Source organism: Meriones unguiculatus, chromosome 1 (assembly GCF_030254825.1).
Source record: "Meriones unguiculatus strain TT.TT164.6M chromosome 1, Bangor_MerUng_6.1, whole genome shotgun sequence".
Lineage (NCBI taxonomy): Eukaryota > Metazoa > Chordata > Mammalia > Rodentia > Muridae > Meriones > Meriones unguiculatus.
This window is the reverse complement of record NC_083349.1, coordinates 61,765,886-61,789,671: the sequence shown is the minus strand read 5'-3', so window position 1 is coordinate 61,789,671 and position 23,786 is coordinate 61,765,886. Positions and strand designations below refer to the sequence as shown.

The 23,786-nt window shown below is 50.0% G+C and overlaps 1 protein-coding gene across 3 annotated transcripts in view; it reads left to right on the top strand.

Moving 5' to 3' along the window:
* The window catches only part of Sh3pxd2a (SH3 and PX domains 2A), a 204,687-nt gene that overhangs the window by 60,702 nt on the left and 120,199 nt on the right, over positions 1–23,786 (top strand). For all 3 annotated transcript variants that reach the window (XM_021640215.2, XM_021640216.2, XM_021640217.2), the window contains exon 3: positions 10,212–10,287. In XM_021640215.2, coding sequence (XP_021495890.1) covers positions 10,212–10,287 — 76 coding nt within the window. The remainder of the gene's footprint in view (positions 1–10,211; positions 10,288–23,786) is intronic.

The following is a 23,786-nucleotide window of genomic DNA, read 5'->3' as shown; positions in this document are numbered from 1 at the left end:
TCCTCCCCAAGTTGCTCTTGGTCTGGATGTTTCATCATGGCAGTGGTAATGCTAACTAAGAGATGAGGAGACAGGACACAGACTACATGACATGGCCATGCAGGAAAGGAACAGGCAGGTCTATGATGTCAGAACTCAAGTGTCCCATGAGTGACTAAAGGGACAGGGACAGGGCAAGGTAGGAATACTGTACCTGGGTTTCAGCAGCTCTTTTTTGGGATTAAGACATGTGACACCATACCCCACCTTGTTTCTGAGACAGAATGTGATGCACAGCAGACTGCCACTGAATTAGCTATGGAGAGAAGCTGGTTCTATAATTCTGATCCTCCTGCACCTATCTCCCAAGTTTTTGCCTATACCAGTGGGTACAACCATGGGAACTATTTCACCAACGCAGTTACTGATGCCCAGAGAGGGTTTCCCGGGTCGCAAGCCCTCGATGGGCTGGACTGGAACCTCCTCACGCCTCCAGTCCCGTGTTCTTTCTCCTGAATATTTGTGGAGCCCATGAGAGTGGATTTGGGGAAGACTGGGGTAGCCAGCCTGCTTGGGAAACTTCCAGGAACTAGTGAGAAGGCTCACAGTCTAGAAATAGCTGGGGTAGTACTGTCAGCATGTCCCTGATTTCCTTCCTCCCCGAGAGCCCCTCAGCAGGTGGTGGGCGATTGGCCCGGCCTCCACCATGTTAAATGTAACACATGTCCTGGCCAACCCCATCCCTGGCTGGGCTGCTGGGGGAATCTGAGGCCTCCACTCTGAGACTGGCCCACGCACACCAGCTGGGCAACTCCCCAGAGCCTGGATACTCACAGCTAGGAAGGGGCTGGCCAGGACAACGCCCCCATCTGCATGGTCCCCGCTGGCTCCCTGACCTCAGAGGTGGAGCCTGCTGCTCAGACTGTGCTCCCGTCCTGCCTAACAGACACAGAGACTGACGTGTGTCGCTGTGCCAGCTCAGCCCTGTGTGTTCTTCACGTTTACCCCATCGCCGAGCTGCTCCACCATGACCCCAGCCTTCTGGGAGGAGAAGGGCAAAAAACTCTCTTTAGCGGTTCTATGCTGTGTTCAGGTGTGTGTGGAGTGGAGAAGAATGTGCCGCCCAGTCCATGCGGACACTTAAAGCACAGGACCTTGGTAAGCGGCCGTGTCTGGAACTAGAGTCCATGTAGTTGGGATCCACTGAGATGAAGTGTGCTGGGGAATAGCAGCCACCCGTGCAGCATGACTAAAGGGACACTGGGTCACACGGAGAGGCCTGGGAAGACAAAGGTGATGCTCCATCAGCCACAGACTGTTTGGCCCAATAACCAGCCACTAGTGAGAGACCAGCTGCCGAGCCCATCACAGCCCTGAGAAGCCAGGGCTCTGTCACTCTGCTTTGGGGTTCCAGGCTCAGAACCGTGGACACTAGGCCCTTGTCATTTACACCACCTAGTTTATGGTGCTTTGTCACGATCGCCATGGCAAAATAATACGGTCAGAAAACACATGGCCCGGGGTGTAACTCAGTTAGGGAGTGACTGCTTAGCATGTGCAGGCCCCGGGTTTAATCTCCAGCACGTCGTAAACTGTCGCTGGTGGCCCTTGCCTGAATTGGGCGGTGGAGGCAGGAAGAGTACTCATAGTGTCATCCTCAACCACCCTGAGTGTGCTGGCCGAGCCTGGGCTGTGTGAGATTCTGTCACAACACATTACAACAAAACACAACACGCCACAACACAAAACACACACACAACACGCCATAACACAAAACACACAAACAACATGCCATAACACAAAACACACACACAACACACCATAACACAAAACACACACACAACATGCCATAACACAAAACACACAAACAACACACCATAATACAAAACACACACACACCACACACATACATAAAACAGAACATAACACATAACACAAAACACATATACACACATACACAAACAACACACCACAATGCAAAACACACACAACATACCAAGCCACAAAACACATATACATACATACACATACAACACAAAACACACACACACATACACAACACAACACACACATACAGACACAACATAACACCAACACAGCACACATAACATGACACACACAACACACATATATGCACATAGACACACAACATAACAACACAGCAAAACACACACACACACCACACACACACAGTGGGGAGAGGGGGAGCTGTATGCCGAGCCGTGAGCGTGGCCTCCACACGGTGGCGTGGCGAAGGCGTGGTTGCGTCTCTCCAGGGAGCTCGGGAGGAGCGGCTCTGCTCAGCTGCACCTGACTGGAAGGAGATGGCTGTAGAGTGAGCGCTGCTGCCCAGCAGGCTCTGAAGTATTCCTCTCACACTCTCCATCCGACTTCTGGCAGTGACTTCAGCTCAGCTCTTCACACTGGGGTTCGTGTCAGCACGCCTGGCCCACTGTAGAGGAGCACATCGGGCATCAACCCTTACCAGCGTTTGTGCCAAGCCTGTGCTCACTCCCAAGTCTCTGGAATAAACGATCTAGAGCCTCCACCCCAGATCTCACCACTTTTCCTAACACATGGTGGCTTGTATTCCTCCTGAGCAAGGCCGCTCAGTGCACTTCCTGTAGCAGGGCTGACCCTCACACTAGCAAGCCTTTGCGTTTGTGTGCTGGCTTTCTTTCTTTCTTTCTCCTGCTGTGCTAATTCAGGGCCTAACTCCATGGTCTTTTCTGGCACGTCTGCTTTGCCCACCCAGCCACTGATCTTATCCCTCCCCTAACTTTTACCTCGTGTAAGCACTGTGACCCTCACCTAAAGCTGCTAGTCCTGCGTGGGTGTCCTGGCTCCCTCAGAGCCTGGAGGTGATTCACACCCAGGGTCCTGCTAATACAGCGTGCAGACCACCATGCTAAAGGGAAGGGATTTGGAGCAATGACAGCAGCTTGCTTTCCAGAACATGCTGACGGAATGCTTTAGCTTGTTGCAGACTTGAGGCGCTTGGGCTGGCCCCTCGGCACCGGGGAGCGTTCAGTTCCCTGTAGTCTGGTGTTAGCATCTTAGGGGTCCTTGACCCAACCAGGAGGTCCTCCTGGCCAGGGCAGAGGAGCCCTCTCTGCTTCCCTACTGTCTGCCTGAGTGTTCGGCCAGCCGCATGGAGCACTGTGGTGATTTTGACAGGAGAGCTTGCATCCCTCGCCCCGGCATCTGGGAACCCTGAACGACATGCACCCAGCACCGCCCTCTTGTCCTCCAGTCTTTTGTGAGTTGCAGCATCTGGTTAGCTGGTGTGATATTGAAGCCTGGGTTGCACTCCTATTTTCTCTCCTTTATGTGTGTATTAAAAACAGTGGGGGAGAACGTTTATAATTGTATCTCAGGGAGGAAGAGGCAGGCAGATCTCTGAGTGCCAAGCTAGCCTTGGACCCAGATAGTGATGCCCTGTCTTACAGAGCAAACACAAGCAAACAAAAAACCAAAACGTATTTTCCCTAGATTGGTGTGTGAATTTCGGCATTCCTGCCTCCCTAGTCTCAGGAGCTTTGAGGTTTTCAATGTATGGGGTCATGACCCCTTTTGGGATCAAACAGCCCTTTCACAGGGGTCGTCTAAGACCACTGGAAAACACAGATATTTACATTACGATTCATAACCGTAGCGAAAATCACAATTATGAAGTAGCAATGAAAATAAATTTATGGTTGGGGTGACCGCTGCATGAAGAGCTATATTCAAGGATCACAGCTTGAGAACTACTGTTTTATAGAGATCAATCAACCTAATTTTTTTTTAATTGCAAAGGATCTAGAATGACTAATTCTGAAGAAGAAAAAAAATCACTTTAAGACTTACCAAATTCTATAGTAATCAAGAGGAGATGATACTGGGGTCGTAGAAAAGCATGAAGCCCTGAAATAGACAGGAGTTAATTGATTTTTGACAAGAACTTAGTCTAATTTGGAAGGCAGAAGAGCCTCCTCAGCAAACTGCTCTGGGATAATGTGATAACTACCCCTGAAATATATGTTGACATTTGATGTCAGATCTAATTAGAGCAGGGCGTCCCTTGTCTCCCAGTTAAGAGGATTTGCAAATAATTACTTTAGAGGCACCACCCAGTCCCTCCCTCATCTGTTATTTACTTAGCACCGTGTCGCATTGGCTCAACGAGGATGCCTAACTGTTCAGGGGCAAAGAGCCCTTCCTCTTCGGGACGTGAATAAATCACAGGGCTGTGGCTGTGGTTAATTCAGTTGGTTGGTAGAGTCCTCGTCTCACGGGCCCAAACCCCTGAATTGAATCCCCAGTACCACGAAACACTGGTGTTGCCTCGAATGCTTGTAATCCCGGCAGGTGGAGAAGGGCAGATTGGAGGCTCAAGGTCACCCTCAGCTACATAGTGGCTTCCAGGCCTGCGTGGCATTTATAAAACCCTGTCTCAAAGAGAGGGGCGGGGTCTGGAAAGGCAGTGTCAGTCAACTGGGATAAACAAGCTGGAAGCACTACTGGAATTCAAAGAAAGTAGATGGTGACCTTTCTGTCCCAGAATGGACTGTCCCAGAATGCTCTTCAGGTCAGTCTCACATGGAAGGCAGTCCAAGAACAGGGGAGAGTGGGAGAAGAACACTGTAGGAAAAGCTGCCCCAGCATTGTTTACTTTAACTTGGTTTTGGGTTCTTTGAGATAGTGTGTTGACATGTGGTGGAGGCTGGCCGGCCTTGAACTCAGATTTCCTGCCTCAGTTTCTAGAGTGTTGGGATTACAAGCGTGATTACAAGCTAGACGCCAAATCCAATGCACAGCATGGACAAATGACTCGAGTCGTCGTGTTCCCTCGTGGCCCTACCAACTGAGCGTCTGTCTCTTAAGGGAATTTGTAGGTCAAGGACCTCAGTACCTTTCCAGCAATGTTCTTTTTGCTCCCTGGGCAGAAAATGGTCTGATTCTAAAGGATTAAGGTTGAAACCCGGGAGCTTGAAGACAGAGTCACTGGGAACTCCTCCCTCCCTGCAGGCGAGCAGTTGGGCCTCTTGGGTTACAAACGCGCCCCAGTCGGGTGGGGCCTGCCTCCTTTCTCCCCAGTATTTATTGCTGCAGAGTCCTGCCCAAGGAGAGCTGTGGAATCAGCTTTCTGTGGCTGAGCCAGCTCCTGGGACCAAGCTGTCCTGTATCTCTCACCCCTCAGACAAAAACAGTCCTGCACTGAAGGGGTGATGGTGTTGGTTGTAAAGGCTGCATTAGCGGGTACCTCTCACTCACACTGGCCATCAGACCTGTTTCCTTCCGACCTTTCGAGACTGACAGGAGAATCTACTTCTTGCCTGAAAAGGTGGTCGCAGCGGAACTCCATGCTGGATGGAACCTGTCTCCCTGTCCATGCTCCTATGCCTCCTCCTCCTCATGAGAGCCTGGCCAGGTCTGTCTGGGAGATGGCCCCTCAGTATGCATTTCTCAGAGGAACCCAGCCGCTGATGTCACACACTGCTGGCTCAACGCCGTTAGGCTGCCTGATTTCCTCTGGAGTCAGTGCCAAGGCTTTTGATGTCTTTGAGAGGTGACCTGTGGGCAGAGAAAATATCCCTGGCAGCTGGTTAGGCTGGGCTGTGTGTTCAGGGCCAGTAGGCTGCAGCCCTTAGTGAGGGCCCACGCCGAGGCTTAGCTGTGGTGGATTAGCTGACAGGTGGCTGGGCTGTATACCTGAGGATGAGCGGTGTGGATGAGCTGCTGGAGGACTGAGCAGATGGTTGCAACCTGGCCAGGGGTGGAGAGTGGGTGCTGGAGTAAGCCAGAGGAACCAAGAGGAAGCATTGCTGTATAGGAGGAGGGGGGCAGTGGCCCTGCAAGCTACCCTACCCTCTAGAAACCGAGTAGAGGAAGGCTCAGTCTGCCCCCACGGCTTCCTGGCTATCAGATGGCTCTGCACCTCCAGGAGGCACATAAAGCCACTGTGAAATTCACGTGTGCTTCGGCTAGGATGGCAGCAGGGATGTGACCCTCACTGTCACCGGGAAGCCTTCTCAGCAGCCATGTAGATCCTCACCGGAGCCCCTCCCCACCCCAGATTACACTTCTGAGAATCCTGTGAAGGTCTGGAGAGATGGCTTGGAGGTTAAGAGCACTGTCTGCTCTTCCGGAGGCCCTGAGTTCAGTTCCCAGCAACCACAGGGAGGCTCACAACCATCTATAATGTGGTCTGGTGCCCTCTTCTGGCAAGCAGGTGCACATGCAAATAGAGCACTCACACACAGAAAATAAATCTTTAAAGCCAGGCGTGGTGGTGCGCCCCTTTAATTCCAGCACTCGGTAGGCAGAGGCAGGCAGATCTCTGCGAGTCGGAGGCTAGCCTGGTCTACAAAGACACTCAGGGCTGTTGCACAGAGAAACCCTGTCTTGAAAAAAAATAACACAAACGAACGAATCCTGTGTCCTGGACCAATGCTGTTCAACAGAAGTACAGTGTGAGTTACCTATCCAATAAAGGCAATTCCTATAGCCACTTTACAATGTGGATGGAAACAGGTAAAGCTGATTTTTAAACTATTCACTTCGGGCTGGAAAGGTGGCTCAGTGGTTAAGAGCACTATTCCGGAGTTTGTGTCATAGTCACACAACATCTGTAACTACAGTTTCAGGAGGTCCAATGTCTCTGGCCTTCATTAGCACTTGCATTCATGTGTAAAAACCTATACACAAACACACACACTCACCCGCTTGCTTACTCACTCACTTAACGATAAATAAAATAAAAGTAAATTGGGGGCTGGGGAGATGGCTCAGAAGTTAAGAGCACTGGCTATTCTTCCAAAGGTCCTGAGTTCAATTCCCAGCAACCACATGGTGGCTGATAACCATCTATAATGGGATCTGGTGCCCTCTTCTGGCTTGCTGGCTCACATGCAGGCAGAATACTGTATAAATAATGGGTGAATGAATCTTTAAAAATTACATAAGTAAATTATTTATTTGTCCTGTAATATTCTCAACGTACAATCAATACTGAATTTTTCCCCATTTAAAAATTTTATGTATATGGGTGTTTTGCCCAAATATGTATCTGCATATCACATGTGTACACTGGCCGAGGAGGCCACAAGAAGGCTCTGGAATCCCCTGGAACTAGAGTTACGCACGTGCCTGTGAGCTGGGTCCTCCGAAAGAGCAGCCAGGGCTCATGGCTGCAGAGCCGTCTCTCCAGCCCCGATACATGATTCTTGGTGGGACACCTCTTCTCTTCCTCCACCCACTTCCTTCTCTCCCCTGTCCTCCTGTTCCTCTCCCTCTTTTCTCTTTTATGCTCCTTGTCCAGCATATGTTTACCATGTACAGCCCGTCTCCCCCCGGGCTGGTGTCACGTGTGGACAGAGTTCTCTGCGGGGAGTGCTCGGCCTCGCTGCGGTAAGCAGCTGGAGAATGGAGGGACCTGAGCTCCTGCCAGGCGCTCTGAACCGAGCTGCACGCTCGTTGTTCACACTTGCCTGTACACCTGCCGAAGGCTGTGAAACCCCACCGTGAGAGCTCCGCGGTGCCAGCGTTGCCGTTTGGCTTCTTCCTCGACCATAGCAGCGGGCCTGCCGTCTAGAAGGCGCCGTGCTTCAGGAGGAAAGGAATGAATGCCTGAACATCTTGCGCCCCTCCCCGGCCCCTCCTCCCTGTGCACAGTTAGTGCTGAGGTCCAACAGACAACGCTGGAGTCAAGGTGTGAGTGGCGGAGCTGGAGGAGAAACTAGAGCTTATGTTGTTACTAAGGAACCATGGAGACACACGTGGTACGAAGATGTTATGTTTACTATGGCAGTGACAAGCCAGAAACAGCATGAAGGGTCAGCAGCAGGGCGATGGCTAAATGAACTGTGGGCTGTGCGGACACTGAAATTCTATGTCCTAACTTTAGAAGGCAGTACGGCCAGGCACGGTGGTGCACGGCAGTGCTGGGCTGGGTGGACAGCCTAGGTTGCATAGTGAGAGCATGTTTTGAAAAAGGAATGTTGATATTGATGTGAGGCTGGGGGATATAGCTCAGGGGTAAAGCACTGGCTTAGCATGGACAAGGCTCTGACACTGCTCTGCTAATATGGAAATGTTCGTTTAAATGGGAAAATATTCAACTTTTGTGTGGCCCGAGAGGATGACGAGGTCACTTCAGTCACACACGTAGAATTGCGCTTAGAGAGGTGTGCGCTGCCTCCCAGCTCTAGTGTTGCTTTTAGGGGAGCTGGGTATAAGTGACTCTTTTTCCTTTAAACATTTAAAAATTTTTGTTTGTTTATTTGTGTTCTCCCAAGACACAGTCTTGTTCCATAGCAAGCTTGGTCATTACACAGCCCACGGTGGCCTCGGACTCTTGATCCTCGGCCTCCCAAGTGCTGAGATTACAAGTGTGCGCCGTCACATCTGGCTTCCCCCACCTCAGACCCTCACACCCGATTGCTTTTGTAATGTCTAGTTTCTCCTCACTGAGCAAGGGTTACTTATGTAGTACAGAAATAGAATATGGGTGAGAAAAGTAAGGGTTCTAGCCTACGGCATTTATTTCAAAACGTATTACAAAACTCCCAAATACAAGTGTATAATGTTATACCCAAACAGTTGTGTTTAAATGTAGCAACAAGGAATTATTAAATGCTCGAGAGTTGAAGTCTGAACATTAAAACTCATGAGCCAGCTTTTGCTAAGTATCTATTTGGGGAAGCGAAAGTTGATTATGGTACAATCTTGTTCTGAATGGAATCCACCTAACCCTTTTCATGTGGGTTCTAAATGCCCTATGGAGATTGAGTAATGATATGTAAGAGATAGCTCTAAAACCGTGCATTAGCGGGTGATAGATGAATACGCACACGCATGCAGTGTCGGGCCTCTTTTCATGACCTTCCATGCTGACGCCTGGCCCCAGCCATTTCTACCCTGTGGCTCACTGACTTCACTCTAGCTGATCCATCTTCTTGAAGGACAGTCAGCTCATGTCCCCCCTCTTTATAAAACCCTTTAGTGCCTCGGGGTACACCTGTGTCTTCACAGTTACCATAATGCTGCCCATCCTGCCTCTCACCTCATTGCCTGTCCCTCTGCCTTGACTCATGCCATGCCAACCACACTGGCTTTTCCCTAGTGATTTGCACTTTCAATTTCTTTTCTGGAACACGGGGTCTTACCCATAGTGCCTTGCTTCCTCATCTCCTGAAGGCCTTTGCCTTTGAATTGGTGACATCTTCCTCAGCACCCCATACAAAAGACGCTTCATCTTGCTTAAGCTAGTTCAACTGGCTTCATTCTTCTTTATAATACTCACCTTCCCTGACATAAGTCCAGTTTATTTATTGTTTGTCTTCCTCCACCAGAATGTAAACATCCTGAGGGCAAGGACTTTTCTCTTTAATGTACAGTGCCTGTAGTCGGGATCAGATTTGGGGAGAGGGAGAAATGAATGGATATTAGGTACTTGGGACAGATCCTCATCCTGCTGAGGAGGTGCCTGAGGAGGGCTCCTTGCCTTGCTCAAGTTCATAGCTGGGACACCCAGCAGACATCCTGGCTGTAGCCACTCAGCATCAACTGCACACAGGGACCCTGGCCTTGTCCATCCTGCTTCCCCTGTGTTTTTCCAGTTCACACAGAATTTCAGCCCAGAATAGTAAAAAGAGAAACAGCTGTTCCTGCAGGTTCCTGGAAACGATTCCAGAGGGCTCATCCCTGGAAAAACAGTAGTGAGCTCAGGGTGGGAAGAAAGAAGCAGAGGAAGGGGTCCCAGCCATGAGGACAATGTGATAGGTTTGGTTTTGTGATTAAAATAACATCTGCTGCTGGTTTTGCAGAGCGTTTCTTGAGGGTGGGTGGTCGGTCTGAAGTGTCAGGTGGGGCCTTCCTCCGTTCATGGCCCAGGAAGGTTCGGGATGTGCGGGCGGCTGAAGGATTCACTCAACAGACAGATGAAGTAGGAAGGGACTGGGCCCAAAGGAGCATCCGGAAACCCCAGTGTGCCTACAGGCCTGCTGGTCCCTGGCCCAGCCTCACTCCCAAGTGTCTCTAGGCCCCTCCCCCTTCCTGAGATGGATCAGACACCCCTTTGATGCCTGGAGAGCTCTGGCCTTCTCCCTCTCAAGCCCCATGTGGTTTGTTAATGGGCTGTGAAATGAGGGATTTTGGGCGTCACTCATCCGTGTGAGCACAGTGGGGCACTGGTGGGATGCTGATTCCATTCTGTGTTCTCAAGCCTGTCTGTCTGTCTGTCTCCCCAGATGCAGCTTCTGGATAAGTTTCCTATCGAAGGTGGCCAGAAGGATCCCAAGCAAAGGATCATCCCCTTCCTCCCTGGTAAGCACCAATGGCTGGGGAAGGGGTGAGGCTGGCTTAGGAGTGTTAACCACTCCCCCAAAGGATCTGCAAACCTGATAACCTGAATTTGAGTCCCAGGACCTATATGGTGGAAGGAGAGAACCAGCTTCTACAAGTTGTACTCTGACCATCACGTGACAGCCCCACCTCCACCCCATGCAAACAAAATAAAAATGTATTAGTAGTTTAAGATCATCCTCAGCTACATAGTGAGTTCCAGCCTGGGCTACATGCAACTCCATCTCAAATGGTTAAGAGGGCCCAGGTTCAGTTCTCAGCACATGGCAGCTCACAACCTTTTGTAACAACCATTCCCAGAGCATTCAAAGCCCTCTTCCGGCTTTCTTGGGCTTGAGGCAGGTTTGTGGTACACAGATGGCCATGCAAACAAAACACTCACGCACATAAAAATAATTTCTTTTTTCAGGACATGGTTTCTCTGTGTAGCCTTGGCTGTCCTGGACACTCTGTACACCAGGCTGGCCTCAAACTCAGAGAGATCCATCTGCCTCTCCCTCCCAAGTGCTGGGATTAAAGGTGTGTGCCACTGCTGCCTGGCTTTATAGGTTTGTATATGTATGTGTATAAGTATAATATTTTTTAAAGTTAAGTAGTATCGTAAACTAAACAACCAATTCAGAATTGCTGAGCGACTTGGGTCCACCTGGGAAAGCTGCTAATCACAAGCCCAGCTGCTTCTCCCACCTCCCTCAAGTTGAACTTAGTGCCTGAGTCTTGCCCTCCCGTAGGCCGAGTGCCACGGCTACGGTGGCTACGGTGGCGTACTTCCCTCACACACATGTGAGCTAGCAGACACAGGCTCTGAATCCAGCTCGGTCTAGCCAGTAGCTAGAATGGAACCTGTTCCATTCAATCAAACATATGCAATTGAGAGAAAAATGTCTCTGATAAGCCGTGACCTGCTCTTACTGGGGTGTCTATGGTGACCTGCTCTTACTGGGGTGTCTATGGTTTGAGTAGAGGTCTATAATGCAGTCATAACGTGCTTCCTTATCATTATTGAGTGTAGCTCTTCCTACAGAAAGCTGTATTAGCATCTCCTGAGGGATGAGGCTGTTAGGGTCCGAGCGGTTAATTAACTGCCCATCAAAGTGGCATAAGGAAGGCATGAACTCAGGGCTCCTCCCTGAACCATGAGGGAGGCACTGCCCCCTGGCTTTCGGGGGTCCTCAAGCCATTAGGTCCAGCTGGTTCTCAGGACAGTTCCCTTCACAGTGGTCTTCCCACTGGGTCAATACAGGCCCTGGACCCTCACAGGTCAGCCTCCAGGCTGTTGTCAGATAGGTGCTAGTGGCCTGTGGTCACCACCTGCTGTTGACTGAACACAGGTAGGGGTTCCTCCCATGGAGAGTGGCTCCCCTCTAAAGGGTGTTCCTTACCAGACCCTCAAACTCAGCAAAAGGCTCTCCTGGGAAGACTAGCCAGAGCTTACAGTTTAGGCAAGCAAGGACTAGCTATCGAGAGTAGGTGCTCACCCCCTTCCTTCACGGGGTGAGGGGGCAGAGCACAGCTTCTCCACTGTCAGCCTCTGAGTTACAAGACAGTGACTTTGCACGGAGCTCAGGGTTTGGAGTGCCCGGCATCTGTGTCCGCAGCAACCGTAGTTTCTTCCAACAGTCTGGTTGCTGCACGGATGTCCAGCCAGGATGCTCTAGGGGGAAGGGTCCCAGAGGAACGCGAGGTCATCAGAGTTACGTGGGTACTGGAGTTGGTCCTGGGACCTGAAGCTACTTCCTCCACTCTATCCCTGGCCAACGCTTCAAGGAAAGGGATAGCAATCCCATCAACCATGCTTGGGAGGGGAGCTATCTGGGCCAGGCTTGAGGGGCTAGGGTGAGGCTGTCTCAGTTACTTGAAAGATTTTTCATCCAAGGAATCCTTGAAATAGTGAGAGACAGGATCGTTTCTACCATCAGAGTGACTTGAAGCTGGGCGTGGTGATGCACGCCTTTAACCCCAGCACTGGTGAGGCAGAGGCAGGGGGATCTCTATGAGTTCCAGGCCAGCCAGGGTCACATACATGGTGAGACCCTATTTCCCCAAATAAATACACAATGAAACATTTTTTAGATGGAGGAGGTGGGACTCGGAGAGATGGTGCAGGGGACCCAAGCTGAGTTCCCAGAACCTTCGTAGGGCAGATCAGTAACTCCAGTTCCAGGGGATCCAAACCCTCCAGCCTCTGCCATCACCCGAACACAGGTACCTTCGCCCGTGCGCATAATTTAAAATACAATTAATTGCTAGTTGGGCCATGGTGGTGCCCGACTTTGATGTGAGTGAAGCAAACTTTAATCTTAGTGAAGTAAACTGACCGTGCCTCTGGGGAAAGTCACCACTTACAACCCCATATAAAGGTAACTTTTATCTGTTACATGTTACTTGCATAGGGAGTGTTGTTGAAAGGAAAGGGGTTGACTAATCCCTCCTAAAGGAAACTCTCCCTGTTCTTAGCCATGCTCCTTCTTTGCCCTCCTTTCAGCTGCTTTCTACCTGGAGTCCTCTTTGCTTACTCACTGCCGGGGGGGTGAGGGGGTGCTTCAGACTGGGCTAGCCTTTGGGGCAGACAGCGGGGGCCTGCCCCTGCCTCCCTCCAGCTTGCTGGAAGCTACCTTAGACCCTTTGTTCTCCACATTTTCCTCAGAAGGCCGAAGGTTTCTTGCACCGGGGTATACCCGTGGGTCCCTGGATCCCCCAGGGCAGAGGGCATTGGAAAGGGATGCGTTTTAGTAGCTGCATCCCCCGTCTTAGCTTGAGACATGGATTCAGCTGCAAGGGACTGGGAATACTCTCTCTCTTGTGAATTTCCCAGCGAGTCACTGCTCATCTCAGTAGTAGGTCTTGTGTCACTGGACACCAGCTAGTTTCTGCCCCCTTACCTTTGGAGGTGTGTCTGAGGCCACCTGCTGATTTTCTCATAGTCACCCAAGGAGCAGAGATTTAACAAAACCCCAAGAGTACATACACTCCAAGCACCTCAGCCAGCCGCAGGAATAGCTCTGGCAGCATTTTGTCTCTCCTGGAATTTCATGGTAAGGAAAGCTCCAGGGAGGAGCAAGAGGGCAAACTTTATGTTCAGAGGGCTCAGTTTTAGTTCTAAAGGTGCTGGGGCATGGTGAGCTGCCTGAGAGGAGCTTGGGGTATTTTCGGAGGACCAGTCCGGACCACAGGCTCATGGCTAACATCGTGACGTGTCTGGCTGGTATCAGTAATTGAGAAAGCAGAGAGCTCAGAGAATTGAGGGAAGCTGAGGCTTGGTTGCATGCTCACTCATCTGCCAGGCAAATCCAGGTAGGAAATTCTGTGCAGGAGCAGTGCATCTTGGGATCTGGACACAGGCTGGGGATATGTCCAGGCAGGTCTGGCCCACCTACAGTTCAGGCCAGCCTGTAGGTTTGTGAGCACCCAGTGTTCCTGCCATAGAATCTTCGTCCCAGAGAAGCTGGCCCCTGAGGGTACCCAGTGCCTTTCAGGAGACAGGGATAGGATTTAGGGGAGGTCTGTGAGCAGGGACAGTGAGGGGGTAGAGGCAGGGATTGGCCAGTTACTGATATTTGTAGCAGTTAGATCCTGTGTAAAGGTTGTAGGTGGACTGCCCTGAGGGGCCCCAAGTTGTTTTCACCTGGGCTAAAACCTGTTTTCCGGATTCTGGAACTGAAGGGCCACTGTACAGAACCACCAGCCTCCACAAGGCCTGAGGAGCTAGAAGCCCACAGCAAGGGGCAGCTCTCCAGTAGGTGTCTTAGGGCAGAATATGTGCATGGCTCAGGCCAAGAAAGGGCAAGAGTGTTATCCATGAGCTTGGGCATCCTGAGAAGGGAGGATGAGGATAGGACCCCCCTCCCCCCACTGTACCTCCAAACTTGTGTGAGCGTGAGGAGACATGCCTATCCCTCTGGCTGACCTCTGTGGCTCTCTGAGACAAGGCCCTTGTCCTCCTCAGTCTTCACTTATGTTTCTGTTGTAGGGCTGGACGGGTGGCTTGTGCTGTGTTAAGACTTGTTGATCAGTTTCCTTATTTACACACATTTTACCAAGCTACTAGTATATGCCTGGACTTGTACTGGCCACTCCTAATTGCTCACCTTGGGTTCATTGAGGGGCATTAACCCCCAGGTTAGAGAAAAATCAACGTTGGGGCTAGCAGATGGCTTGGTGGCACTTGCCACCAAAAGGATTTTAATCCCTGGAACCCACATTGTGGAAGGAAAGACTGTTCAAACTGTCTTCTCTCTCTCTCTCTCTCTCTCTCACACACACACACACACACTCTCTCTCTCTCTCACAGAAAAAAGTGATAGAAGTATTTAGAAAAAGAGAGGTCATCATCATTCAGCCACACATGGTAGCGCGTCCATCCTTCTGACGTGCTGTCTCAGCCAGCCTCAGTGAGGCTCCGTGTTTGCCTTCCTCCACTGCCTCTGTGCCCATCAAGTTAGGCCTGAGACTAAGCATAAGCACCCTTGTCCCTCCCTCAGTTGCCATCTCAAGCACTGGGAGTTCCTGTTTGGCGTCAGGTAGCCTGAACGTCTTGGGAATCCGGTGACCTGGAAGGGCTTTCCCAGTTGCATTAAGTGGCTGAGATCTTTGGCACGGAGTAATTATCTTTGTGTGATTAAACTATATAGTGTATTTTCATTTTACACAATTACACATTTGTAGCGCTAAGGCTTTCAGAGCACCATATTCATTCAATTATGAACCTAACATAATTGCTGTTGAGGGTTTTTAAAAATACCCCCTTTAAAAACCAGGGCATTGTCTTAGGGCTTCTGTTGCTGTGGCAAAATACCACAGCTGAAAGCAGCCTGGGGAGGAAAGGGTTTGTTTCAGTTTGCAGCTCTCAGGTTGCAAGTCAGGCCCAACACTGAGGAAGTCGGGACAGGAATTCTAGCAGGATGGGAACTGGAAAGCAGGAACTGAAGCAGAGGCCGTGGGGAGACCCTGCTTACTGGCTTGTTCTCCATGACTTGCTCAGCCTGCACCCAGGACCACCTGCTCCGGTGTGACACCCTTCCCCACATTAGTAACTAAGTAAGAAAATGTCCCACAGCCTTGAAGGCCAGTCTTCTGGAGGCACTTCCTCAACTGTGGTTTCTTCTACTCACTTAGAAGAAACCGTGTCAAGTTAATAAAACGGAACCAACCAGGATAGGCCTGATGGAGCCTTGCTGGTTTTGGTCTTGCTATGAGCTGAGGGTGACCTTGAACTCTTGATCTTCTTGTCTCTGCCTCCCAAGTGCTGGGATTATAGGAATGTACCACTTACATCTGGCTTTAACTTTTAATTTTGAAATAATTACAGACTCATGAAATGTTGCAAAAAACACCAGCTACCATACATTGCTCTTTCCCAGTCCCACCACTGAAATGCAGAGTGGGTGGCCTTATTCCACTGTAAGGGAGGAGGCCAGGACAGCCTTTTTCCACCATCAAATTACTTCCTGTAATGGAATATCTCTCTCTTTTTTTTCAGATTTCATTTTTTTAAGATTTATTTATTATGTATACAGTATCTGCCTGCATGTACACATGTACACCAGAAGAGGGCACCAGATCTCATTTCAGATGGTTATGAGCCACCATGTGGTTTTTGGGAATTGAACTCAGGACCTTTGGAAGAACAGCCAGTGCTCTTAACCTCTGAACCATCTCTCCAGCCCCCCAGATTTCATTTGTAAAATATGTGTGTCTCAGTATAAGTTTGTGCATACATGTGCAGTACCTCCAGAGGCCAGAAGATGTCCTCAGATTCCCGTGGAACTGGAGTTAGAGGCAGTTTTGAGTGGCCCGACGTGGGTGCCGGGAAGTAAACTCAGGTGCTCTCTGCAAGGGTAGAGCACCTCCCCAGCCTGGACCATCTTAATAATGACAGTATGCTTTCAAAACCAGAAAATTGATGTTGGCAGCTTAAATTAACTAGACCATTGGCCCGAGTGGGTGATTTCTGCATTAAGCACACAGGGAATGCTACTGAGTGAGCAGGCCAGATGGCCGGTGAGAAGGACAGAGGCCGAAGAGCCACTCTGCAGTCAGGTGCTCCGCGTTCCTGCTTGCAGCAAAAACGCTGTGGGTAGAACCTGGTTTGCATGAAGGAACTGTCCTCAAGGCTCCTGAACAAATTCCTTAGGACAAATGCCACCGTCTTTCAGTTGTTCTCAGTGGGTTTTTAGGTTTTTGTTTTGTTTTGTTGGTTTTTGAGACAGGGTTTCTCTGTGTAGCCCTGGCTGTCCTGGACTCACTCTGTAGACCAGGTTGGCCTGGAACTCATAAAGATCCACCTACCTCTGCCTCCCAGAGTGCTGGGATTACAGGCTTGCGCCACCGTGCCCAGCTATGTTTTTTAGTTTTATTGTATTTTTGTTTGTTTGTTGAAACAGAGTCCCTCCATGTAGTCTTGATTGTCCTGGAACTCACTGAGTAGAGCACGCTTGCTCCAAACCCACAGGGATCCTCTTGCCTCTGCCTCCCCAGTAGTCAAAGACATAAGCCACGTACTTTATTAAAAAGCATGTGAGCTGGGTAGTGGTGGTTCATGCCTTTAGTCCCAGCACTTGGGAGGCAGAAGCAGACAGATATCTGAGTTCCAGGAAAGCCAGGGCCACACAGAAAAGTCCTGTCTCAAAAAACAAAACAAAACAAAACAAAACCAAAAACAAATTATTTAAGAAGCATGTGGCAAATTCTGTTACAAAATGAAGTACCTCTAAAAGAAGTTTCTTTCATTGAGGTGGTGCTTGTCTGTTAACCCAGCACTTAAGAGGCTGGAGAAGGGTAGTTCAAGCTTAACATGAGTTACACAGTGAGTTCAAGGCCAGCCTGGGTTATGTATTGAGATTCTACCTGTGAAAATAATAACAATAATAATAATAATAATAATAACAATTGTGATCCTACCTTTAATAATAATAACAATAATAGAAGAATCTATGGCGTTGGGGTTGCTGGGAACGAGAGCTGGGAGACTCGGCAGTCACCTTGACCTCTCAGGCTTTAGGGACAGGAACAGCATTGTGAAGAACTGTGAGTGGATCAAGGTGTGATATACCAGCCTGTCCTAGCACTTGTGGGATGGACGTGAGAGGATCAAGAGTTCAAGACCAGCCTGGGTTACATATGACGTGATCTCACAAAAAAAGCCCATTCATGGTGCCGGACTGAGGCCTATTTGTGAGGCAGCTTAGCTTGCTGATTTCATGGTAAACCATATAAAATATAACAGTCTTGACTCAGAGACATTAGACTTTATTACAGCCAACGTGAATAAATTTCTCACGTCCTCCAAGTTCCCATGAGGTAACAGAATAGTCTGGGACAGGAAGGGAGGCTGGATGTCAGAGAGCCTACGTCTTTTATTACAGGCAGGAAGCAAACCTGCTTCTTCACCACAGAGAAATGCGCCCAGGCTGTTATCTCTGGAAAGATAATCCAAAACAAAAAGCCTGCTGCCTGCTTAGGAGGCCTCCACCTGTGGAATACCGCAGAGCCAGGGGTAGTAGTCTCCCACAGGTATTTGGGGCCTGTTTGGAGGGGTGGGTAGAAAAGCAAGTGCCTTTTGGGTACTCGGACATGGTTGGGTCTGCAGCCTCTGGAGCAGCCTGCTGTTTACAGGGAAGCCTCTGCCTCATTTTAAAAGAGTATTGTGGAAAATCCATCTCCTGTTGCCCATCCTGGGGTTGGAGTCCATTTCCTTTGTATCCTGAGTTGGCTGGCCCAAGGAGCCTCCCTGGGAGGAAATGGTCATTACAGAGCAGAGCGGAGTGTATATAGCTGCTGATGTAAAAAGCAAACAACTGTGACGGGGGCCCGGGACCTCAGAAGCCAGGCAGTGGAGCAGAAAGAGCTGTATTCACTCTGCCAAGGCTGTGCTAGGTCACCTTCCACTGCCTCTGTACTGGCCTCACTTTACCTCTGGGCTTCCAGAAAGCCCTGTGGCCCTAATCCACTGAGTCGGCCCCATAGAGCCCTTTGTACCCCTGGGTGAATGAGGTATAGATCTATACGATGACCACAAAGTGACCTCGTAACTCTAATCAAGGTAGGGGCTGCCAACCTGAAGACCGCCTGCTGACCTCCTTGGCTCACAGGATGGTATTTTTAGACAGCAGGCAGTGCTTGCGTCTTTTGTACTAGCCCGACAGTTTACATACCAGTTCCTTAATGAAGAGGAGTTTGGAGCCACAGTGCAGGAGGGTGCTGAGTGAACTAGAGACAGAAGGCTTTCCTCTCCCTTACTGTGGAGGAGGCCCGTGCAGCAGATCCGGTGTTTGTTCAGCACCACAGGAAGCAGGGGGAAGGGACAGTTTTTAGCTAGCCTGAGGAGAGCTGGCCCTCTTGCTCAGCTCTAGGTGTTTCTCTCCATCTCCACCAGCCTTGTAAGAAGCCTTTCCCCCAAAGGATCTGGAAACTGGGGCAAGCAATGACTCTGAGCTCCGGCAGAATGCAGCCTCTGAGGGCGAGGGCAAAGGATGTTTCTGGATCCGCTGGTAACCTGAAATGGCAGGAAAAAGACAAACCTCTGTGATAGGGACAAGACAGACCAGGTCTTCTGGGAATGCTGGGGTCTACAAGCCATCAACAAAATTACAGGCCTGAACGGCTCACCTCCATCCTTCTGGGAAGGGCTGGATTTTCTCTTGTAATCATAGCTCCCACACTATAATCTGGGGCCAACAGCTACCGAGGCCTTCCCTGAGCACACCACTCTGAGTGCTGCACGGAGGAGCTGTGTTCATTCATTCCTTTCCTGCCTCAGGTACTTATCCAGCATCTACTGGGTGCTGGGGACCAGCTGTGGGCAGCGATAATATAGCTGAGAACAAGAGGCCAGATCACGGTTGACAGGAAGTTTATCTTTCAATGGTGGGGAGGGTTCCAGAAAGCGAACAAATGAGCAATTTCAAGTAGTGACAAGACCCAGAGAGAAAAAGAGCAGTAAGTGAGGTGGCCCAGGATGTCTGAGATGTGTTGGCCAGGAGGGGCCTTTGCAGAGGAGATGTCTGAGCTGAGCCAGGCATGGGTAGATCAGCGTCCAGAGATGCCAGCTGAGAGGACAGCAGGGACAGTGACTTGAGGAGGCTCTAAGAAGTATGTGTGACTAACAGCATGAACTCGTGGAGAAGGGGGCAGGCTAGCTAACCACAGAGAGTTGGGCAGACAGGAGATGGGATCAAGAAGGTTACCCCTGAAAAGGGAGTCAGCAGCTCCACAGGAGTGTGAACTGTGAGGCCCTGCCTGTCAAGGCAGTGTCGCTAGCCCCAGGAGCATCCACCCCCAGGTCCTCCCTCCCCCAGTTGTGCGGGCAGTGGCTTTGGGGTCTTTTCTACTCTTGAAAGAGGATGTGGATCAGGCCCCACACCCACTCCCTACCATATCTCAACACTTCAGAGCCAGGAAAAGCTGGCCACTTCTCAGAATTTTCTGTGTCCTTTCTCCCTGGCTTAGAGATCCCTTCAGAAGGAGGTCAGCCTCCTGAGCACCTGCCCCAAGGCAGTAGCCCTGGGGTGTCTCTGAGGACTCTTTCCCAGTGGCCTTTTGTTGAAATACATGCCGACCGCACTCCTGCAGCAAGCCCAGGTTGTTTGACATGCAGGAAATGCACTCTGGCCTGGAAGCAGCCAGGGTTCTCCTCCAGTCCCTCCCAGAGCTATCAGCTGCACCCCCCCCCCAGTTGTTGACACTACCATCAACAATGATGGATGTGGCATCAGGCCTCTTTAACACTCATGACCTTCCCCACCCCATGCCCTCCACCCTGGAAAGAAATAATTTCCTTATGGAAGCCTGGTGTCTTTTTACAAGGTCAAGTCTCTCACTTTGTGCTTAGAACAGTTAACACTTCTGGTGTCTCCTGAAGCGGTGGTGTGGGCAGACTCACATTCAAGCACTGTTACTCAGCCCAGGTGTAGTAGTGGTAAAGAGGCAAGGGGAAACCAAGGCAGGAGAAGGAAGAGAGGCTTCATGGGCTAATAATCTCAGAGGTAACGTCAGGCCACGCTGAGTACAAGGTAGGGAAGTGGGCTGGTGACCTCTGCCAGGTTGGGCAGAGCAAGTTCTCAGACGTCACACCAAGAGCTGAGGATTTATCCCTGCACCAAGAGATGTCTTAGATCAAGAGAACAGATTTCTATTTTGAAAAGCTCCTTCAGGCTGGCATGAGCCACACAAAAGGTGATGGAGGCAGACAGACAATGAAAGCAGCTTGGCAGAAGGCGGAGGAGGAAGACAAGTCATATATATATATATATATATAAAGAAGATAATTCATAATATAAGTGTATACATGTATTAGAGGGAGGATAAGTTAAGGGGCTGTGGACTCCCAGTGGGGGTCAGGGAGGGGTCAAGAATGATGGCACCATAGATCTGTTTGTCACGGTCAGCCCTGGTCAAAACGCAAACCAGCATCTTACGATGGCTGCATTCCCAGACCTACCCTGTGTTCACCATAAAGGGGCAGAAGATGGTTTCCTCTGCTCTCCCTCAGGTAGCCACTGCCTTCGGAACATTCAAAGGTGCTTTGTGGAGATGCAGTTCGGTTGGTAGAGTGCTAAAGCTCTGGTTTGAGCCCCTGCACTGCATACACTGAGCATAGGGATACATGCCTGTGTTCCCAGTCCCAGTACTCGGGAGGCAGAGGCAGAAAGATTGAAGTTTAAGCTCCTTCTTAGCTACATACCAAGTTTGAAGCCAGCTTAGGTCACCCTGACTGGACTCAGGCCCAAAGACAGAGCCCCAGCCTTTCCTTTCTCTGACAGGGTCTGAGCTGGTTCTTAGAGGCCCTGCCTACCTTATAAACTGATGCTTCATCCAGCCTGTGCTGCCTGACATGGAGTCTAGTCATCAGACTCTGGACACTCCCTCCAGGGAGCCAGTAGCCCTCCATCTCCACAGACGCCAGAAGAGGTCTAGGCTGTCAGGCTGTCTGGTCTCCAAGCCACAGATCTGGCCGAAGGTGGTTGGCATGGCCTGAACAGTCTGTGAATGTGCCTCCAGAAGACAGGGGAGCAGCCTGGGAGAGGACTAGGATGTTTCGCCTGGCTCTTCTCTACCATCACAAGCTGGGGAGCCAAAAAGGACAAAGGTCATACCTGTTTCCCTCTGGGCCAAAGCACAAGACAACAGGTTTCATTTAGAGAGAAAGACCGCGGGAGGGCCTCAGGGAGACCAGCAGGCTTGGGACTCAAATCTGCTCTTAAACCTGGGCTTCTTACTCCGTGCTACTGGCCCCACTAGATGGGGGAGGAAGAGCAGAAGTCTGCAAGCACCGTGACATTTATTTTAGCACCGGGGCTTCAGAGCCAACACACTTGGGGTTCATGGATCATCTCAGCCTCCTTGTAGCTTTGTGGCCATGAGGCTGTTCCCCTCAGCACCCCTGCACGTCAGGGCGGCTCAGCACTAACGGAAAGTCGTCAGTGAGGCGCAGTGAACACCCACAGTGCCATGGTGAGCGTGGTTATGACTGTGTGGTGAGCCTGCCCCCTGGGCTGCTGTGACTGCAGCCTTCTGGAATTTTCTCCCGGAAGGAGGGTTCTTCTCAGGCGGGGTCTTAGGCGGTTGAGGATTTGCTGCTCATAATGTGGTCAGCAACTGGGGTGTCATTCGGGAGCTCGTTAGACACAGAGTCTCCACCCCAGACCTGCTGAATCAGGACTGTATCTTACCAAGAGCTCGGTAAAGGGTGAGACACACTTGTAGAAAGCCCTCAGAGCCTCTCGGTAGGCCTCTTGCTCTATTTTTAACACACTCTTGTTGTCTAGCTATATTCAGTCAGTTCATGTATTGTAAACATGTGACCAAATACATGTATTGTAAATACTAATGATCAAAGACATCGTTACATCAAAATACAGGTGCACAGGAAATCAGGACCTTGTGTGGCAACTTGATGTGGTCTATGTCTTGGCCTGTGGTCCTCACGCATCCCAGAGATACCTACTTGCCTATGGGATCTACACCCAGGGGGATGGGGTCAGGCAGCATGGCCACCTGTTTCTCATCACTAGACGGAGCAGGAGGATGCTGGGGTCCTGCCTCATCAGCTGTGAGGCAGGATTCTCTCCCTCCCGCCCAAGGCCGGGGGAAATGTGGAGCCAAGAATATCGATAAAGTGTTCGTTTTAGAAGCTTCTCCTACTGGGCAGGTTTTGCAGCACACAGCTGTCATCCCAGCATGTGGAGTTTGAGGCAGGAAGGTTGAGGTGTTAGGTCAGCCTGAGCGTCTTACCCCTTGTCTTCCTAAGACCTGGTCTTCCCCATCCCCCTAAAAATGGAGAGAGGAGAGATCAGTCTCCAAGTCCCCAGGCCCTCTGTGAGGCCATGTGAAAATCAGAACAGACTGAGGGTGTCAGCTCTTTACCATGTGAGTCCTGAGAATCAAACTTGGATTATTTGACCTGGAGGCAAGTGCATCTACCCACTGAACTGTCCTTCCCATCAGTGCCATGGCATTAAGACTGACTCAGACCTAAGCGTTCACTCATGTACTGCTAAAGGTGAAAGTTGGCTGTCATGGGAGTCTTGGGCAGTGACATTAAGACAGAAAAATAAGTTGAGATTTCTAAGGTATCTCTTTTTGCTCTAGTATGGGCATAGTAATGCATACTTGTAATTGGAAGACTCTCCTCAAACAAGCAAACAAACAAATAAATGGATGATAATTGCAAACTAGAACTTTAAAATAAGGAAGGCCTGAAGACATCTGAGGCAAGCTAATAAAGGTTTTGTGTCCATTGCATTTTTCTTGGCGGTCTCTCAATCTACCTTACCTTTATCTGCCACCTAGTGGCAGATCCTCAAATTGCAGGTATAGTGCTCCAGAGGAAATAGCGTAAGAACACCACGAGCGCCGCTCCTAAACCACAATTTAGCATAGACTAAAAATGGCGGTAGAGGAAACCCTTTTGGAAGCTGGAGAGATGGCTCAGCGTTTAAGAGCACTGGATGCTCTTCCAAAGGACCCGGGTTCAATTCCCAGCACCCACATGCTAACTCAAAGCTGTCTGTAACTAGTTCCAAGGGATCTAACACCCCCACACAGACTTATATACAGACAAAACACCAATGCACATGAAATAAAAATAAATTATTTTTAAGAACCCTCTTTTACCTTTGTTTTTCTATCTGATAGTAAATCCTCCAAGTTTCCGTTTGGGATACCAAGTAGAATCTTGAGAAATACTCTATTCTTGTTTTTACTTCTTCATTCCTAAATCTCGCAGGAAAAAGGCTCTGGGCTCATTTTTCTGTGTCTGGTAGCACATCTGTTAATACAGACATGGTCCTCTGTGCTTTGTAGAGTCCTATTCATTCAGACATCGCATAAGAATCACAGCCTGAGTTTCACAGCCGACTCTGATTGACCTGTTAGTGTATGGCTTTTCTCTAAAAGCCATTAATAAGTGCCTAGTGATGGAATATTATGCAAAAGGAAAAACATTTCAGGGAAATAGGGGT